Source organism: Pteropus alecto, unplaced genomic scaffold, assembly GCF_000325575.1.
Source record: "Pteropus alecto unplaced genomic scaffold, ASM32557v1 scaffold3, whole genome shotgun sequence".
NCBI classification, from domain to species: domain Eukaryota; kingdom Metazoa; phylum Chordata; class Mammalia; order Chiroptera; family Pteropodidae; genus Pteropus; species Pteropus alecto.
The window spans coordinates 60,264,220-60,281,311 of record NW_006442484.1 but is presented as its reverse complement, the minus strand read 5'-3'; the positions used below and the strand labels follow the sequence as shown (position 1 = coordinate 60,281,311).

At 35.6% G+C, this 17,092-nt stretch overlaps 1 protein-coding gene across 1 annotated transcript in view; it reads left to right on the top strand.

Annotated features, from left to right (window-relative positions):
• Window positions 1-17,092, top strand: part of HECW2 (HECT, C2 and WW domain containing E3 ubiquitin protein ligase 2) — a 205,516-nt gene that overhangs the window by 76,416 nt on the left and 112,008 nt on the right. Inside the window, exons 3-6 of the mRNA XM_025039312.1 lie at window positions 1,537-1,631; window positions 5,972-6,047; window positions 10,355-10,524; window positions 12,881-13,023. Coding sequence (XP_024895080.1) covers window positions 1,537-1,631; window positions 5,972-6,047; window positions 10,355-10,524; window positions 12,881-13,023 — 484 coding nt within the window. The remainder of the gene's footprint in view (window positions 1-1,536; window positions 1,632-5,971; window positions 6,048-10,354; window positions 10,525-12,880; window positions 13,024-17,092) is intronic.

The window sequence follows — 17,092 nt, the reverse complement described above, 5'->3', positions numbered from 1 at the left end:
ATCTCAACAGGTACACTATAAATCACCTGCTACTCCAGAAATCTTTCTTTCATTCCCTCACACTGTCTGGCATAGTGTTGGTCATGTGTGTTGTGGTGCATACATGGTAAAAATCTTTTGCCTGATGTTGCTAACTAAATTTTGAATCACTGCTTAGTGATTAACATACATAATGGAAAGACTCAATATTTTACCTCATGACAGACTTTTTTTAGTGTTTCATTATTGATAAGAAATGTGTAACAATAAAAATCCCTAAAAAAGGATTTTTTTCATCATTATCTTTTTCTTTTAAAATAGGAGAACTAAATACACTGTAGGAGGTTGTTTGGTACAATCAGTGGAAGATTAACTTCTTTGGGAAAATATAGTGACTTTAATAATCCAGGTGATTCTCATAGGCTAGGACTCCCTGGGGCTGCCCCTGAGTGTCATTGCCTATATTGAATGACACTTTGGGAAAAAAACATTTTGTAGTGGCACTTCAGTGTCTCAGACGCTCTCTATATAGAGAAATTCCAGTGTCCATGTGTTTTATCTTTGGCACATTCTGGCTTCATTGCCTTTGAACCTGTAGTTACTTTTCAAAATCAACAACTGACATTCGTATTGCTTTTTATCAAGTTCAAATTATACACACACACACTATACATGTATAACATACATAAAATACAAACATATAATATACACAAAAATACATATCTACAGATTTGTGTGTATTTTGGTATGTATATGTGTGTGTATCTACAGGATATATATCCATGTATATCTATATCTATCTATATCTATATCTATCTATCCCTACACCTACACCTACACCTGCACCTACACCTTTACCTATATCTATCCATCTATCCACATACTGGTATAAATATACCAATAGTTCCTAAATTTGATCTCTGTCTAGTGGCTGCATTTGTCACTTGGAAATTTAAAATAATGTAGACCCTATCACTGCATAGTCTATGACAGTATTTTATCATACTTGTTAAGCTGCTACTTCCACAGACAGCTACAACCTACATCCATTGTAGGGGTTAGGAGTGAAGGTTTTGGAATTGAACAGATTGAGTTTGAGTCCTGACTCTGTCATTTCCTGTTTGTTTGAACTTCTGCAATCTTCAGCACTTAATTTGCAACATGGGGACAGGAATTTCTGCCTCTCAAAGTTGGTGTGAAGGTTAAATAACAACATGAGCCGAGACATAGCACTGTGTCTGGTACATTGTGGAGCACCTCAGTAAATCATGGCTAGTCTTACTCATTTCTACACTATTTAAATTTTGGCATGTTGTTTTTGTGCATTATTTTTCTAATATATTTGGGATCATTCTTAGGACATTCCAGAGACGTATATAAAATGAAATAGGAAATGGCATGATCAATCTGTTGTTTCTGATCGGAAAAGAAGGGATAGTTTAAAGAGCCATCCATGAGCGGGATTTTCTGAGAGGTGGCGTGGCCAGTTTCTTCAGTTTATTCCTAAATGACTTGTTTCTATGTTTAAATTATTGCTTTTCTCCAATCGATTTGCAGCGGAGATAAAAATCTGTTTTAAATACTACCACGGCATTAGTGGAGCCCTGCGAGCCACCACGCCCTGCATCACCGTGAAGAACCCTGCTGTGATGGTGAGTGCCCCTGGTTGCGGGGCTTCCGCATGAAGTCTCCAGGGCCGCGATTTCTATTTTTGCCTGTGCAGCTCTGGCAGGGTTATGGGAACAATGAAAAAGGAAGTGCAAGACAGCGTGGGCGCCGCTTTAGTAAAGGAAATAACTTACAGGCTGGTTTACCTGCATTTACAATATAAATCAGTGGGAAAATATGATTTGATTTATAACAATTCTTTATGTAGTCAACTCTTCAGAGAAACCACCAATGAAGCAAATTAGTGAGGGCCCCACCATGGGAAAGTTTTTAAACTTTGGGTGACAAGTTGGTAGGAAATCGTGACACTGCAGCTTATGTGAATTTAATTTACATGAGCTCAGTGGGTAAAGGGAGAAAAATAATGATTTAAATAGTGTGGATTCTACCTGCCAAGTCAACTTAAGCTTTTACCCAAAGAAAGAATGAGATGGGGATCATGAATATGCTATTTCCTCAGGAAGCCTTTAGGCTAGATCCCTCTCAATGCTGAGTTAGGGCCTAGTGCCTAAAAATGCCATTTTTTTTTTGGTATAATATGGCCACTCAGTGAAGGCCAAACCTCTTCACCAGGTCCTCAGCAGAAAGAAAGAGATATTTAATTTAGTTTTGGAGGATATCGGTTTTGTTGGACTTTTGAAGGAAAGTATGTCCATTTCCAACGTGGTACTTTCCTAAGGATTACTTTTCACAATTTTGTTATTTTTTGCTCTATCCACTAATGTTAGGTTCTTAGAGTTTCTCAAGATGTGCTCCATTGTACATGGGTGGTTGGACTCAGATGGTTGGAGAGAGTCTAAGAGTGTAAGATACGTAAATCATTGCAGTTTTTATAAGTCAATAAAAATTATGTTGTGAAAGTAGAGAAGAAAAATATTACCTGCCATAATATGAAATCTTCATAATATTGTGTGTGTGTATGTGTGTGTATGTACATTTATAGATGCATGCATTTTTAGATATAGGCAAGTGGCCAGGTTGACACCCTGAAATTCAGAAAGTAATCTTTGCAGATAGCATTTTACAATTGTCCAGACCCACGAATGCTGTATCATGCAGTCTTTCCCTTTCATTTGTTCATTCAAACAAATATTTTCTGGGTGCCAGCTAAGTAGCAGACATTTCGCCCACCACTAGGGATGAAATGATAAGCAAAAACTCAGTCCTTGTTCACACTGGTCAGCTAGGGGAGAGAGACATCAATTAAAATACATTTATTTGAGTGGAAATTACTAGGAGAGGAAGTAAAATGGGACTATCAGAGCACATGCTACTAGGAAAGTATCATGTTGATTTATCCTGATCAGGAAGGACTTAGAAGGCTTCCCTGAAGAAAGTGTTTGCAAGACAATCTAAAGGATAAATAGGAGCTACTTAGGTGAAGAGAGAGAAGGAAGAGCATTTTAAGTAGAGGGAACATTATGTGCAAAATCTTAAATATCTAAGTACTCTTCTCACATTTGAATTATATTTGAATATCCATTGTATTAAACATGGTAAAGGATATAAAAAAATAAGCCACATTTACTATATAAAGACTTTGGAGGCCACAAGGAAAATAACAGTTTTGGACTTCAGACTCTGCCGTGTCACATAGTAAGCAGAGGAACGTGCTTTGATTAACATTGTATAAAGAAAAATTATGGAGCTACAAGTGTGGGGTTGTAATAAAACCTTTGAAAAATTAACTGTGTGTGAGATTAGACAATAGCTTTCAAACATGATTTTCTGGATTTATGTTTTTTTGAGACTTAAGCAATTTCAGTGATCAGATATCACAGAAGTGAGCCAGCATTCACATCCTGGTGACCATTGATCTCATTCCATTGATTTTTTGCATTGATATTACTCTGTCAAATCCTGTGGATAGTTTGGAGATAATTAATTTCCTTCAGACAGGTTTTAGAGCACCTTAAAAGTTTCATTGATACAGCACTGGCAATCAGAATAGAATATTGTGGTTCAAAGAATTGGTGGCCAGTACATTTCTGACCAAGCTTGAGACTTAGCATCCAAAATTGAGAGGTCATGTCATATGAACACTTCATTGTGGGGGGTGAGTGCTATATTTGTATTTTACTCAGGAATATAACATGTGTTGACTTATTGAGACTGAATAACAACATTGATATTCACAAAGCCCATTTAGTATGATTATTCCATGACCAGTTGCAAAAGAATAGTCCTGGAAGAAATAACTGAGTAACTCTATAGGGTAGGAAATAAGCTACCATCCTAATTGTATGGTCTCCTTTCTAGCATATCCTTTTGCAGTGAGTCAAAGATAAAAAACATTGTGTCTTCTCTGTCATTGGCACTTTGACGTCATTATCATTTATCAGAGTACACAGTGATATGTATCTCAGACACTTGGAACAGGAAATCCTTTGGCTTCAGGGACAGATAAAGGCTACCATCACTCACTACCATGTATTGTTTCCATACTTGGTTGACAGTGTTGCTTCTGGGTTTTCCTGGAATGAATCTATGGAATGAGTTTATTTAAAAAACTCTCTAAACAGTGAGTGCAGATGTGTTTATTATCACTGATGTCCCTATATCTAGTGGTAATGTTTGGTCTTTCCTGGCTTTTTTGTCATCAGTGATGAAATTGAATTCTTTCAGTATTATTTCAGATGAGCATTTTGCCACAGTTGTAGTAAAGGAAACTTTATCTCTAAATTCTGTGAGAATTGTTTCACATTAGCTTTTTTTCCAGAATGAATTACATTTAAAAAAGAGAATTCAGGACATTTTGTTTTGTTTCTATAATATCTTATAATATTTTAAATAGGTTTTAAATAAAGATGGACTAGAGTCTTTTTGGTCTCATTTAGCTCACTTAGCTTGAGTATCCCTTAGCAGGAGGAGATGTCGTGTCTTTGTGGGTGGTACAACTCATGGAGCAGTATCCATTTAAAGGGAGGCCATGGTTTATCAGATGTCTGGCTTACCCAGAGCACAGGAGGGGCAGGCTGCTGAGGGTCTGTACTATGTCGCTATTTACCACTCTGTAATCTGGGTTTTTGTGTGGTTAAAGCAGGATTAGATTGTGACAGCGATCAGTTGTCTGACCAGTTTGCTGTTATCCCTCCTTTAGTTAACCTGGGGGTGACGAGGCAGAGAGATATCACACAATATAGTACACCATACATACTTGTTGAGTGCCAACTCAATGTCATCAAGGAATTGGTTTTTTGGATAGAATGAAAAAGGAGACCCAGATGGTACCCTAGTGTATTTGTAAATGACATGCGAAACAATCAGGAAGAAGTGTCACAGAAAATAGTTTGACTAAGTTACAGGAAGTAGAGAAGGAAGTAGAAATTTATATTTGAAAAGAATGGAATGGAATTTATTTTGAAAAATTTTCAACTTTTCTTGTATTAGTGAAAGTTTTATTTCTTTGTGGCATATGATTTTTATTGGAGTGTGGGAGTGCCACAAAGATAAGATAGAAGAGCTTAACCTAAACGTTAGAATTAAAATGTAGTTTCTATTTCCCAACTATTCAAAATATATTCTGCTTTCAATTCTGTCCCTTACAGTATTGTGGACTTTGTTTTTTAGAGAACCATGAAAGTCTTTTTTACTAGTGTACCATAAATTGAGCACTAATTGTACATAAATTTAGAGGTTACATCTGCTATGTGGTTAAATCTGCTATAAGTGGATTCAAGTGAAACATAATTTACTCAAAGGGTTTTAGGAAGAAGCTTCACAATACAATAATTAGTACAATAGCATTGCAGAGTTTTATTATAACTAATTATAATAGCACGTGCCAGGTACCTGTAGCATAATAAAATAGGAATCTGTGTAGGGCAATGGGACATCCACGTGGTCACTCAGAAATATTTGGTGAGAGGATAATTTTACATATACATGGATGACTCTGATATAAATCATCTATTTAGTTTATTCCAGGTTTTCCCAACAAATCTGAAGGAATTTGATGTTTAATTTTTAAATTAAATAATGTTTTAATACAGTAATAGTAATATAACATATTTATTACATATTAACTATGTTCTTATCAAAGGAATAAAAGGACATAAATTAAGTTGATTCATAGCCCAAGGAATTTGGAAGCTCACGTTGGTTTCATTTTGGGTAGAGACTAAGTTTGAGTATAATCTTTTCTCTCATCTCTAAGAATCTGCATTTGTGTCTCAATTCCAAGGTTTGTAGCATAGGAAAAGGTGTATACTAAATACATGTTTGATACAAAAATCATCCTATTTGCAAACATATATGGTTCCCTAGGATGGTTGAGTAGCATCATACTCCTGTGAAAGTGCAAATTCATATTTTCTCTCTACAGATGGGGGCAGAAGGCATGGAAGGAGGTGCTTCAGGCAGTCAGCATTCTCGGAAGCTCGTTAGCTTTACGTTGTCAGGTAAGGATGCTTTAAGCATGACGTCTAGTTTGAAAGTGTGCAGTTTCACAGGCATAAATAATCACTTCTTTCTACACATTATCATATATGATATGTAAACGAGTTATTTAGTTACTTGGGGGACGGTAATGCCTCTGAAATTCAAGTATATCTCTACCTTGATAAAATTAAATTATCGATATAAACTCAGAAATTATTTCTTCTGCCAAGTGTTCTGGTGATAAAAAGACTATAGCTACATATATTTACTTTAAAAAACTGTAATGTAACATGTGTTTTAAAAACCTGTAATATAAGGTGCTAAACTCACTGCAGGGCTTTGATAATTAGTTGGAAGTAATTTGTACTTACCTCATCTAGAGATTGGAAAAATTAGGAGAGTAGGAGAAAAAAAAGCCAAGGAATACTCCTATTTCTGTGGAGGAATACACAGAAAAATTGGAAAGTAGATGAGACTTTTTTTTGGCTAGTAAAATATTCTGATTGCTTTTTTGTTTATCATAGAACCAAAGCTTTTCAGGTTGTGACTGGAACCGTTTCATGGTTTCTAAGATTAATTTAGTTGAAACTAGCAATTAAAAAAGGAACAGAAAAAAATCAGCATTTACCACCAAAAGGAAAGATTTTTTCATAGATCATCGGTTTATACAACCTGAAAATTTTTACACACAAAATATATACACCTATGTATGTGTATACTAGGTTTTAATGTGAAATGTATTTTACATGTAGGTCACTGTCAAAAAAGTTTGAAAGCCACTGGTTTTTAAAAATTGTCAGTCATAAAGTCAAGAATACTCCAAGAAAATCAGTATTTGAAATGGACTTTTAAAACAGACAACTGTACTACAATACATACCAAAAAAAGTCTAACAGATGTCTGTCACCGTAAGATGTTTTGTTTCCATTTTTCCATCAGTGTAGTGCTTCTGAAATTTAATTTAGATTTACTTTCTTGGTTGCAAAACAATGTGAATGGAAATAGACATTCTCAAGAGTGAGAGTTAAAAGGCTAATCTTGAAAACAGACATTGCAATGATGCATAATTATCACATAAGACAGAAGCGTGCACAGTAGTTCATTGTCAGCCGATGGCCTTCTGAGTATCCATGTCTAGTCTAGCATGTTCCTTCTCCCCGCTATGAGATTACTTATTATGCAAGCCTTTTTTGTTTTCTTTCTCTGGTAAATCTCAGAGATGGTAAACTTGTGGCTTTTGGTTCAAATTTGGCCAATAACTGTTTTGGTTGGACCCCCCAAGGTTTAAAAAGTATTTAGAAAGGCACTTAGAAGTGCTTCTACCTGTGACACTACTGCCCAACCCGCCTTATCTGTCTGTCTCCTGAAAACATTTCGGTTGGCCACCTGTGCCTTAGGCCTTCACAGTCCTGAGGGGCTGCAGGTGCACATATCCTTCCTTTATAGCTTGGGGAGAATTAGCCAACCTCTGTGGCCCAGAAATTTAATTTGACCACAAACATCATGGTTTTCCTGTGATGCATTTCCTGTTCTTCCAAGCAAGCAGTATCATTCTAAATATGACACACATATCGATTTTGACTTCATAGGGGTGTTAATTAACTCACCGTGGGAGAGTGACCATCTAGAAGATGAAAATCCCAGGACATAGCAGGAAATAAGCTTTGGGGCACAGCCACATATTTCTTCTGTAAATACAACTCTTTCAACATTCCACCTTAATACACATAGCAGCTAGCTAAAAATCTATTTCCTACCATATAGTCAGATATTTGCAGATGGTATACAGAAATGGCTAAAATCATAGAAAATGAAAGCAGTCTTATAATGGTAATTCTAAAAAAAATTATCTGGTTGTAGCATATTGATAGTAAATGATAATATTTATCTAAGAGTATTTAAGCACTGTGGAATGGCTGTCTGCAAATGCTCTACTTTTGATTATCTACGGATAAGTAGGAACACAAATAATCAAACTCAATAGCAGAACCAAAACTGTGTTTTGATTATTAAACTTCTCCTCCAGGTAAGACTTTAAACTAGATATTTAACATGTTATACCTTAGTGACTTTGAGTCCTTCATTGGTCTTTTCAAAGATGTAGATATTAATGAGCAATAAAATATATTGAAGACAAAAGAGAGAAACAAGAACAGAAATGAGATGGCTAAAGAGGATTGAATAATCGGACTACAGATAATTCGTAGTTTATTGTATTTATTAATGAAGATTTATTTGTACAGGGTCCCTTGTGGAGAAGTTTGATATGAGGGTTGACTAACAGTGGCTTCTTTCATCATAGTGGCTTAATCTTCTGGTGGAATTCTTTTTGTTCAAAGGAATGTTTTACATGAATAATTTAGCTCTGTCAGACTTTGTGGCAGCCATTTCTGTTCATGTTACTCTTCTCATTTACTGCAAAGAAATCTCTTTTTAGAAGTAGATTTAATATCTGAAGAATATCATTCTTCTGTCTTTGAGTCTGAGGCTAGCATAATTAAGAGAGGTAGGAAAATAAATAAGTAAATTTCATTTTTCCTCTCCAGGCCATTTTATGCTAAATAAAGCCAAGTGAAAACATGTAGCATTATTAAATTGGTAGTCTGATGCAAGTGCTGTATTAATAATGACTGTTTAGTAAGTGCCAGGAATGGGAACTCTACGGCTAATGAAATGACAGTGGCTTCTCTGAAGTGCCTGTTAGATCTTTTCTCATCTTTCTCTTCTCCCACTGGTTTTCAGATCAAAGACCTTATTCTCTTTTATGCAGTATTCTTAACATAAGGTCATCTTGGTTAAATTTTCAATCTTTGTCAACATATTAACTGCTTCCCTCTACTGCCTGTTACGCGTCATTAGACAGTCCTGGTTTGTTTGCATCATGCAGATATCTAGGCCATAAGTTCTTGTTGGCCTAGATGAGGAGGTGAGCCCCCTCCAGGGAGCACTCTCTAGGGAATATGGTTCTATGGGCAGCCCCAGGCCAGTTCTGTCCTTCTAAGAAAGATTTTGTATTTCAGAAACGGGATTGAGTAGGATAACCTTGGCGACCTCCCATAATTTAGGGTCAGTCTATAGCAGCTGTCCCCAACCTTTTTGGCACCGGGGACTGGTGCTCCTATGAGATTCTAATGCCTGATGATCTGAGGTGGAGCTGAGGTGGTAATGCTAGCATTGGGGAGCGGCTGCAAATACAGATGAAGCTTCACTGGCTTGCCAGCAGCTCACCTCCTGCTGTGCAGCCAGGTTCCTAGTGATTCCGTGGGGACCCCTGCTCCACGGGGTCTCTTACCAGATGATCTGGGTAATCCAAAGGTCTTTGAAGGTTCAGAGGCCAACTGCAGAATTTCTGTCTGAACCCCAGGTCGGAACCTCCCTAGACTGATCATAACTGCATAAAGTTACCTAGAAACAGTCTATTCTTCCAGAAGCTTTCAAGATCACTTGGCTCTTAGGCCGTCCTAATTCAAACTGACATTCTCAGAAAGGCATTGAGGACTCAGTAAAGCCAGCTTTATTTCCTGACATTTTATATTCACTGGTCTGGCCATTTAAAAAGTGTCCATCTCTTCACTAACCAGACTTTAGCCAGAACTTTCATCAGCTTGTGTAGTGTGAAATAACAGCTGGTGAATCTCAGATGAGTTAAGGGACATTCATCAGATATTTAAGTTACTTAAGAGGCTATTGAAAAAGTAACCTAACAATTATTTAATATAGCGAGCAGGTAGCATTCAAATTTTAAAAATATTTCCAGTCTTTCTTTTTTCCCTAACATTCATTATATTTATAGAGCATATACGACATTTTAAATGTGGTACAACTGACTGTGTGCATTGAAATTTCATCCCCAATTAAACTCGGGTCAATGTATTTCATATACGTACATAGAAGATTCATTTTTCTTTTATGAAGGATCATATTGGTTTTCTTTTTTCGAATGAACTGTTTACTAAGGATCTCTCTCAAGACAATGTTTGAAATGCTGGTTGCCAAACCACATAGAAAAAGCTGGTGAAGACATACATGTTAGAATCAAAATGGTTCCCAGGAAGTCACTTTAGATGTGTAAGGTGGTAGTAAAAGTTTGGCTTCATTTTTGCAGCCTGTTAGGAGACCCTTCTGCTGGGATTAGTCATAACCCACTCTTCTTCATTTGTCAATCATGGTATGAATAACTTTGTTATTGTTTTACCAAATGGTTTCTGTTTAGACCTTCCTGTGTGATTATTTAAGAACAAATTGTCATTGAGCTGCTTGTCCTTCTGTCCCTTTTCCTCCCTGTCTCTCTTCCCTCCCTCCTCTCTGTCTTTCTCTTTCTTTAAAGATCTAAGAGCAGTTGGGCTAAAGAAAGGGATGTTCTTCAATCCTGACCCTTACCTTAAGATGTCCATTCAGCCAGGGAAGAAGAGCAGTTTCCCCACTTGTGCCCACCATGGACAGGAGAGAAGGTCTACTATCATCAGTAACACCACTAATCCAATTTGGCACCGGGAGGTAAGGTGATCCTCACGGGTCTTCTACTTGTCAATTAGGAAGTCGGCCAGCTCTGTCTCTTTCCTCTAGACTCTGTGCATCACTGAGCTGTTTATGGGTATGGGCAAGATGGTTGAGTTAGGAAGAGGGTATATTGAGAATGAGATATTTCCTTCCTGCAGTGGCCGATCTAGGATGAGGCATGTGAGGCACTCACCTCAGGTATACAATATAAAGGATGCCAGAAGACTCAAAGATCACAATAATTACTTTAATGCAATATTTTTTAAAAATCAAAATCAATGCAAAAAGTTCACGATGAACAAAATATCAAAATTTGAAGTAAGGACAGGATCAGTAATAGTGCCTTGCGGAGCCGTATCGAACCTTGAGACAAAAGGAAAAATCAGTGGTAAAAATCAGAAAAATCTGTCTTTATTTAAAATTTTGATATTTTGTTAAAGCATATATTCAGTACAAATTAGAGGAATTTCTCTGCCTATAGGCTTTTGCAAATGTTTCTTGGATTTCTAGATTTCAGTTAATTAAGCGAGCCATTCAAACAGTTGTCACCTCTAGTGAAGCCAGATTTTGTTGATGGTACTTTAATCTCCATAATAGCTACATTATGCTACCAGTCATCTTAGTGAACCATATCAGTGAAATCAAGCAAAGGGTTTTCTCATTAGCACTACAGAAAGTCAAAGAATGAACAAAGAGACGTCGTTTCTCACCTAGTGAACAAAGCATGAGCTCTTCCGCCACTTCTTGGGGCTCCAAGACACATTTCACATACTAATATTAGAGTGTTTCTGGGTAAAGCTTTATTAGCATAGGAGTTACACAATTAATTAAATTATCTCCTAAATGTTTAATGACAATAATATGTTCTAACAATGTTGTAGATATATTTCATTGGAGAGGGAGATAATTCAGGGGATCTAAAACCAATTGGAGAAAAGATGTGGTTATTTGAGACTAGCCGACATAGGAAGATGTTTCTCCTAGGCAGTTCTTATGGTTGTTTAAATAGTTAAATGCACGTTCATCTGGTTTTATGAATGTTCCTGGTTTTAAAGACTAGTATCTACTATCTCCAAATTGTAAATAACATTTAAAGGTGTACCACCTAATTTAGAAGCCTAGAAGACAACAATATTTTCTCAGCATGAGCTCTAGAAGGCAGATAGTGGATATAGTAATGACACTAGCAGTAACTTTATTTCCTTCGTATGTAATATTTGCAAAATTCTTAACCATGTTACCAGGGCAAGCCTGGTAAGTTGGAGTGTAAGGGATGAGATTATCATTTCTCCATTTTTATAATTAAGAAACCGAAGCTTAAACTGTTTATGTACTACTAATCAAGGTAGAAATAGTGCTTAAATTTATCTCTCTTATTCTAAGCAAGTGCTTTTCTCATTAAGCAAATAACTAAACTGTATGGCCCTTTGGAGAACTTTAATTGTTACAACTAAATAAACTTAGTGATCCTTAGATGTAAAGCTGACTCACCCTTTCCCATCACTGTTGTTGTGTGGATACTGTCAGAAAAGAAGGGAAATTATTTGGGTTAGATTCTAGGCTCCATCACTTACTTTTCCTGAGATCCTCATTGTTAAAAAGAAAATTTTACCTTTGTAAAGACAAAATGGAGGTAATATATCTAAAAGTCTTTGTAAATGGATAAACCTCTTTATATTTATTTTATATCCTATTAATATCCAGTGCTATTTTCTCCAATGATATTCTTAAACAAATAATTTATCTTAACCTCATACTTTTATCTTTCCGTCCTGTATAAGAAGAAACGACCCTGAGTGCCTTTTAAATTAAGTAATTTCCATTTAAACATTGTTTTATTTTAATATTTACCAGGGAAACCATCATATTCCATAGATGTTCCCACTTTAACCACTAAGTGAAGCAGTGTTTTAATCTATGTTGTGCAACTTCAAAATACCATGGGATCAGAATTAAGATTGCCGTTAGTCAAATATATTGATTAATTCTAAACCATCCTATAACAAGATATTAAATTTAAAATAATTAAAACACAATAAATGTAGTGAGTATTAAAACTGTATTGTGCACAATATAATATTTGATAGCATCTCCTAAAACTGTTGAACCATGAAGGATTGGATGATTGAAGGGGCTTCCTTTGTCATGTAGATCCTTAACTGTTGCTTTTTATTGTCATGAATGTTAATGATTCTGTGAATAAAGGGTTGACAATAGCTGCAGATATTTCTAGCAATGTGGACTCTGTATGTCATGTATGTATGGATTTAAGAGACAACATTTTCTATAATAAATGATATAATTTCATATTTATCTTTTTTTGAATCAACATGTTATTTGTTTTTGTTTTCAGAAATATTCCTTTTTTGCTCTTCTTACTGATGTCTTAGAAATTGAAATTAAAGACAAATTTGCCAAGAGCCGTCCTATCATCAAGCGTTTTCTGGGGAAACTAACCATTCCAGTCCAGAGGCTGCTGGAGCGGCAAGCCATCGGGTAATAAGCCCTCACTTGCAGGGATCTTGGTGAGATTAGTTTGTATAGAAGCAAATGAAATGATACTTTCATTTTCAGTCCTAGGACTTTCTTACTTATAAGAAGTGATAACATAATTCTTTTAAAAATGAGAGTGCTTGTAGACTCATTATAATATTCAGGACAAAAAGCACTTTGTTTTAATTATATACCTTTTTTTTTGGTATCTATCTTTTCTAAGATATACCTACCACTCGCATTTCAACATCAAATGTCATAGCGTTCTTTTTTTTTTTTTTTGAGTATATTGAAATCTTGCTATAAAATCCTCTTCCTAGATCAGAATGCTAGTGTCAGGTCGACACCACCTTAATCCTTGGTCAGTCCCATCTGGAAAACTTGTTATTCCTGAAAAACAAAAACCATGGTGTTTTGGGGCCATTTAAAACAAAACCTAGACTCTAAGGGGGTATTATATATTATAGTAGAGCTGTGAGACATATGCATTCAATCAAGCAACTAAAATTTACTTATGATGTCTGTTTTCTTTCTGTGAGCTTTTTGTAAGTTGCGAATAAAGTAGTTAAGAAATCAAAACATGCCTCTCTCCCTTATTATAAATGGTGTATATATTTTTACGTGGTAGGTACCGGAAAACTCAGTATCACTGGTGCTCTGAGGTGGCACTAGGGGGCAACTTCTTGGATCTTTTCCATTGTAGGAGAACACTATAAACATAGGGTAACAGTAGTAGCAGCAGCAGTAGCAGTAATAACAATAGTAGTAATTATAGTAGTAGTAAACAAAAAAGATTCCAAGAACTTACTTTATACCGGGAGTTAAGTACATTATACTCATTAGCTCATGTAATCTTCTCAAAAACTCTGGGAGGTAAATAATATGATTATACCCATTTCAGAGATGAGGAATCTGAGGCTAACAAGCAAGGGGTGGAGCTGAGATTTGAGTTCAGATCAGTCTGGTCTAGAATCTTGGCTTCTCTGAAACATCTCAAGGACCGACAATATAGGTGGAGCTGAGCGAAGGGGATCATCCATATTCACTTTGCAGCTAATTAACTATTCATCATGGTTTCCTTGAGCATTAGTTTCCTCACCTGAAAAATATAGCATTTAGACCAAATGATCCCTAAGGCTCTTTAAAAATCTGAAAATAAAAAATTCTAATGGATTCTAATTTTCTGGCCATTAGAGACCATGGAATTTGTGTTTGATCCAGCCCACATGAAGTATAAATATTATCCTGAAATTCTAGCAGCCTGTCTTATCTGATAAAAGCTAGGAAATCACAATTATTTTTAAGGATAACAATTACTGCTTCCAGTAGAGATAATGAACTATGGGAGGTTTTTAAAAATTATGTTTAGGATTTATAGAAAGTGAAGATTTATAAAGAGTGAGAAATAACTATGGGAAACATATCTGCCAATTAATTTATATAATTATATAATTTACACAATATGTATGATATTTGGTAGAAGTGTCAATTTATGTATGCCAGTAAGAATGATCAATGAAAAATAAAACCTTGTCAGTGCTTCAAACTGTTGTTGACTTGCTGGCTTTTCATTTAGTCTTTTAAAGAACTGGACACATAGAGAACTGCCAGTCATGGATTCCATGTACTGGAAAGAAGTCCAGTATGAATTCATAAATATCAACATTAAAAAATATTTCTGTATAAGTACATTAAAGGCATTTTCTGATACAGATACTTAGGGATTTGCTTTGTCAAATAAGAATAATACATACTACATATTTGTATATCAGACATTAGCATCTAAATATATATTTCTGATCTGATTATTGCTTTCCATCTAATAACTGATACATCTTGAAAAATTCTGAGTTTTCATTACTTATGTGTTTCGCAGACTGCAACTATCTGAAGTAGTTGAGGTTTTACAGGATGTGGTTTTATAGGGTGAGCTAGAACTCCTTCTGAATTACCTATTTTGAGAGCATTTGTTTGAATTTGACATTTTTCAGAGTGGCCTGCATTCTATCCAAAAACGCACATCACTTTCCCATGCTTTGTCAATTGCTCTGATTACATCAGTGAGAAAAAGTCTCAGGTAGTGAGAGTTCTTTGGCACTTATTCTTTATAATTATATATCATAATAGTATATAACATATTGTTCACAATAATATATCACTGCAAGAGGCAGGGGGAGTCAGATGAGACTGGGTAAGAACAAGAAAGCAGGTGAATCCTTTAACAGGCACTCGGCAAAGGAGAAAGAATTTGACTCAGTCTCCAAATACAGAGGATTTTTGGTATTTGTAGGTTGATTAGTTGAATTGAGTATTTTGTCTGGTTAATAAACAGCACGAATACCTGTTAAAACTTTTTTTTTAAGTAAAGAGTCTTATTTGTTAATTAATTTATTCAAGTGTGTGTTATATTGTAAACACTCAGAGGAAAGCTCCAATCACATACTTTTCTAAACATTTGCTCTGCGTTTCAGCACTTCTATAGAAACTCATTTTAACAAAAGCAGAGTAATAATTGTAGATTTGTTCCAATAATTGATGGGTAAATTGTGTTCATCTATAGCATCAGATTTTCTTGGGAAGTTGGAATCATTCCCCAAGTTTAAGGTACCACAATGGAACTTGACTTTATTGTAATGAGAAGACGGTTTATCTGTCTTGGGTAATGTGATCATTCAGAATTCTGAATGTTGTTTAAATGGGATGGTAAATTATTCAAGTGTGTGTGTGTGTGTGTGTGTGTGTGTGTGTTATACATATAGTGTCTACTAAATGTTTAGCACTGTGTTGGGTATTGGGGATATGATAGTGAGCAAAACAAATAGATGCAGTTTTTTTCCTTACAATTCCCACTAAACATTTATTTCCTAGCTAAAATCTATCATTTTTATAAAGCTTCCTTGTCAACAGCAACGACTTATTGGTCAAGGAGGAGGGTCAGTTTATTTTTAACAAAGAAATAAAGATTTTATTATTCCAGGACTGAATGTCCAAAGAGATGGGTGAGGAGCCACAGTACTGAGAGCAGATCCATGTAATTTGCTGCTGAGTTCATGCTGTAGTGGACAAAGATGGAGCACCTGTGTGTGTCAGGCACTGTTTTAATGTTAGAAAGACAGGGGTAATAGAAAAAGACGCCTCTGTTATTATGCAGATTATGGCCATTATATAATATTTGAATACTAATGTGAAAGCATTTAACATATCTGTACTATCTAAGACAGGTTACAGATGCCTATGTATTCCTTTACAGAAAAAAAATATTAAGTACCTGTTTAAGTAGAAAAAGTATTATGATAGCAGTCACATTGAGGTGAGCCAGGAGTAGATATATGTCATTAGAATGCATACTATTGAAAGCAACCTAGAATCACTGAGAATGTACATAAAGGAGATTGTGATATGGTGACAGCAGAGCAGGGGCTTCTGTATCATTTGAAGCTATGTTCTAATCCTGGTTCTGTTTCTTAATTGTTGTCTGGCCTTGGGCAAGTTACTTAGCCTCCCTATGCCTTTTTTTCCTTCTCTAGAGAACAGGGCTACCCGCTACCCTCCCAGGGTTGCTAGGAGGATTAAAAGAGATGATGCATGCAAAGCTTTTAGCAGAGAGTAAGTGACACGCAATAAACATAAATTTGGGGGAAAAAAGCATTTTAGAAGCATCAATCAAGAAAAAAATTATTGCAGTGTTTCTAGGGGGAAAAAAGGTAAAGGATATAATCTTATTAAAAATTTCCTATGAAGTCAAAAAAATTCGTAAGAACTGAACAGGGATTTTTTATTATTAGCATGTGCAATTTTAAACAGATAACATCTCTTTATAATTGTACTGAGGAGGGAGAAAAGAAGAAACAAATAATTAGGAAGATTAATAATAGCTGACAAGAGGCTCTAAATTGTACTGTGTGCAAACACTGGGTAAAGGCATTGTCTTCCTCCTGAAGTTGACAGTAGAGGGCAGTGTGGGAGCAGAGATGGTACTACACCTTCGGTTATTCTCCTTAATTAAATGTAAATCAGATTCAGAAAAAAACGTTGCTTGCTGCAAAGAAATGATGTAATTGCATTTGACTTT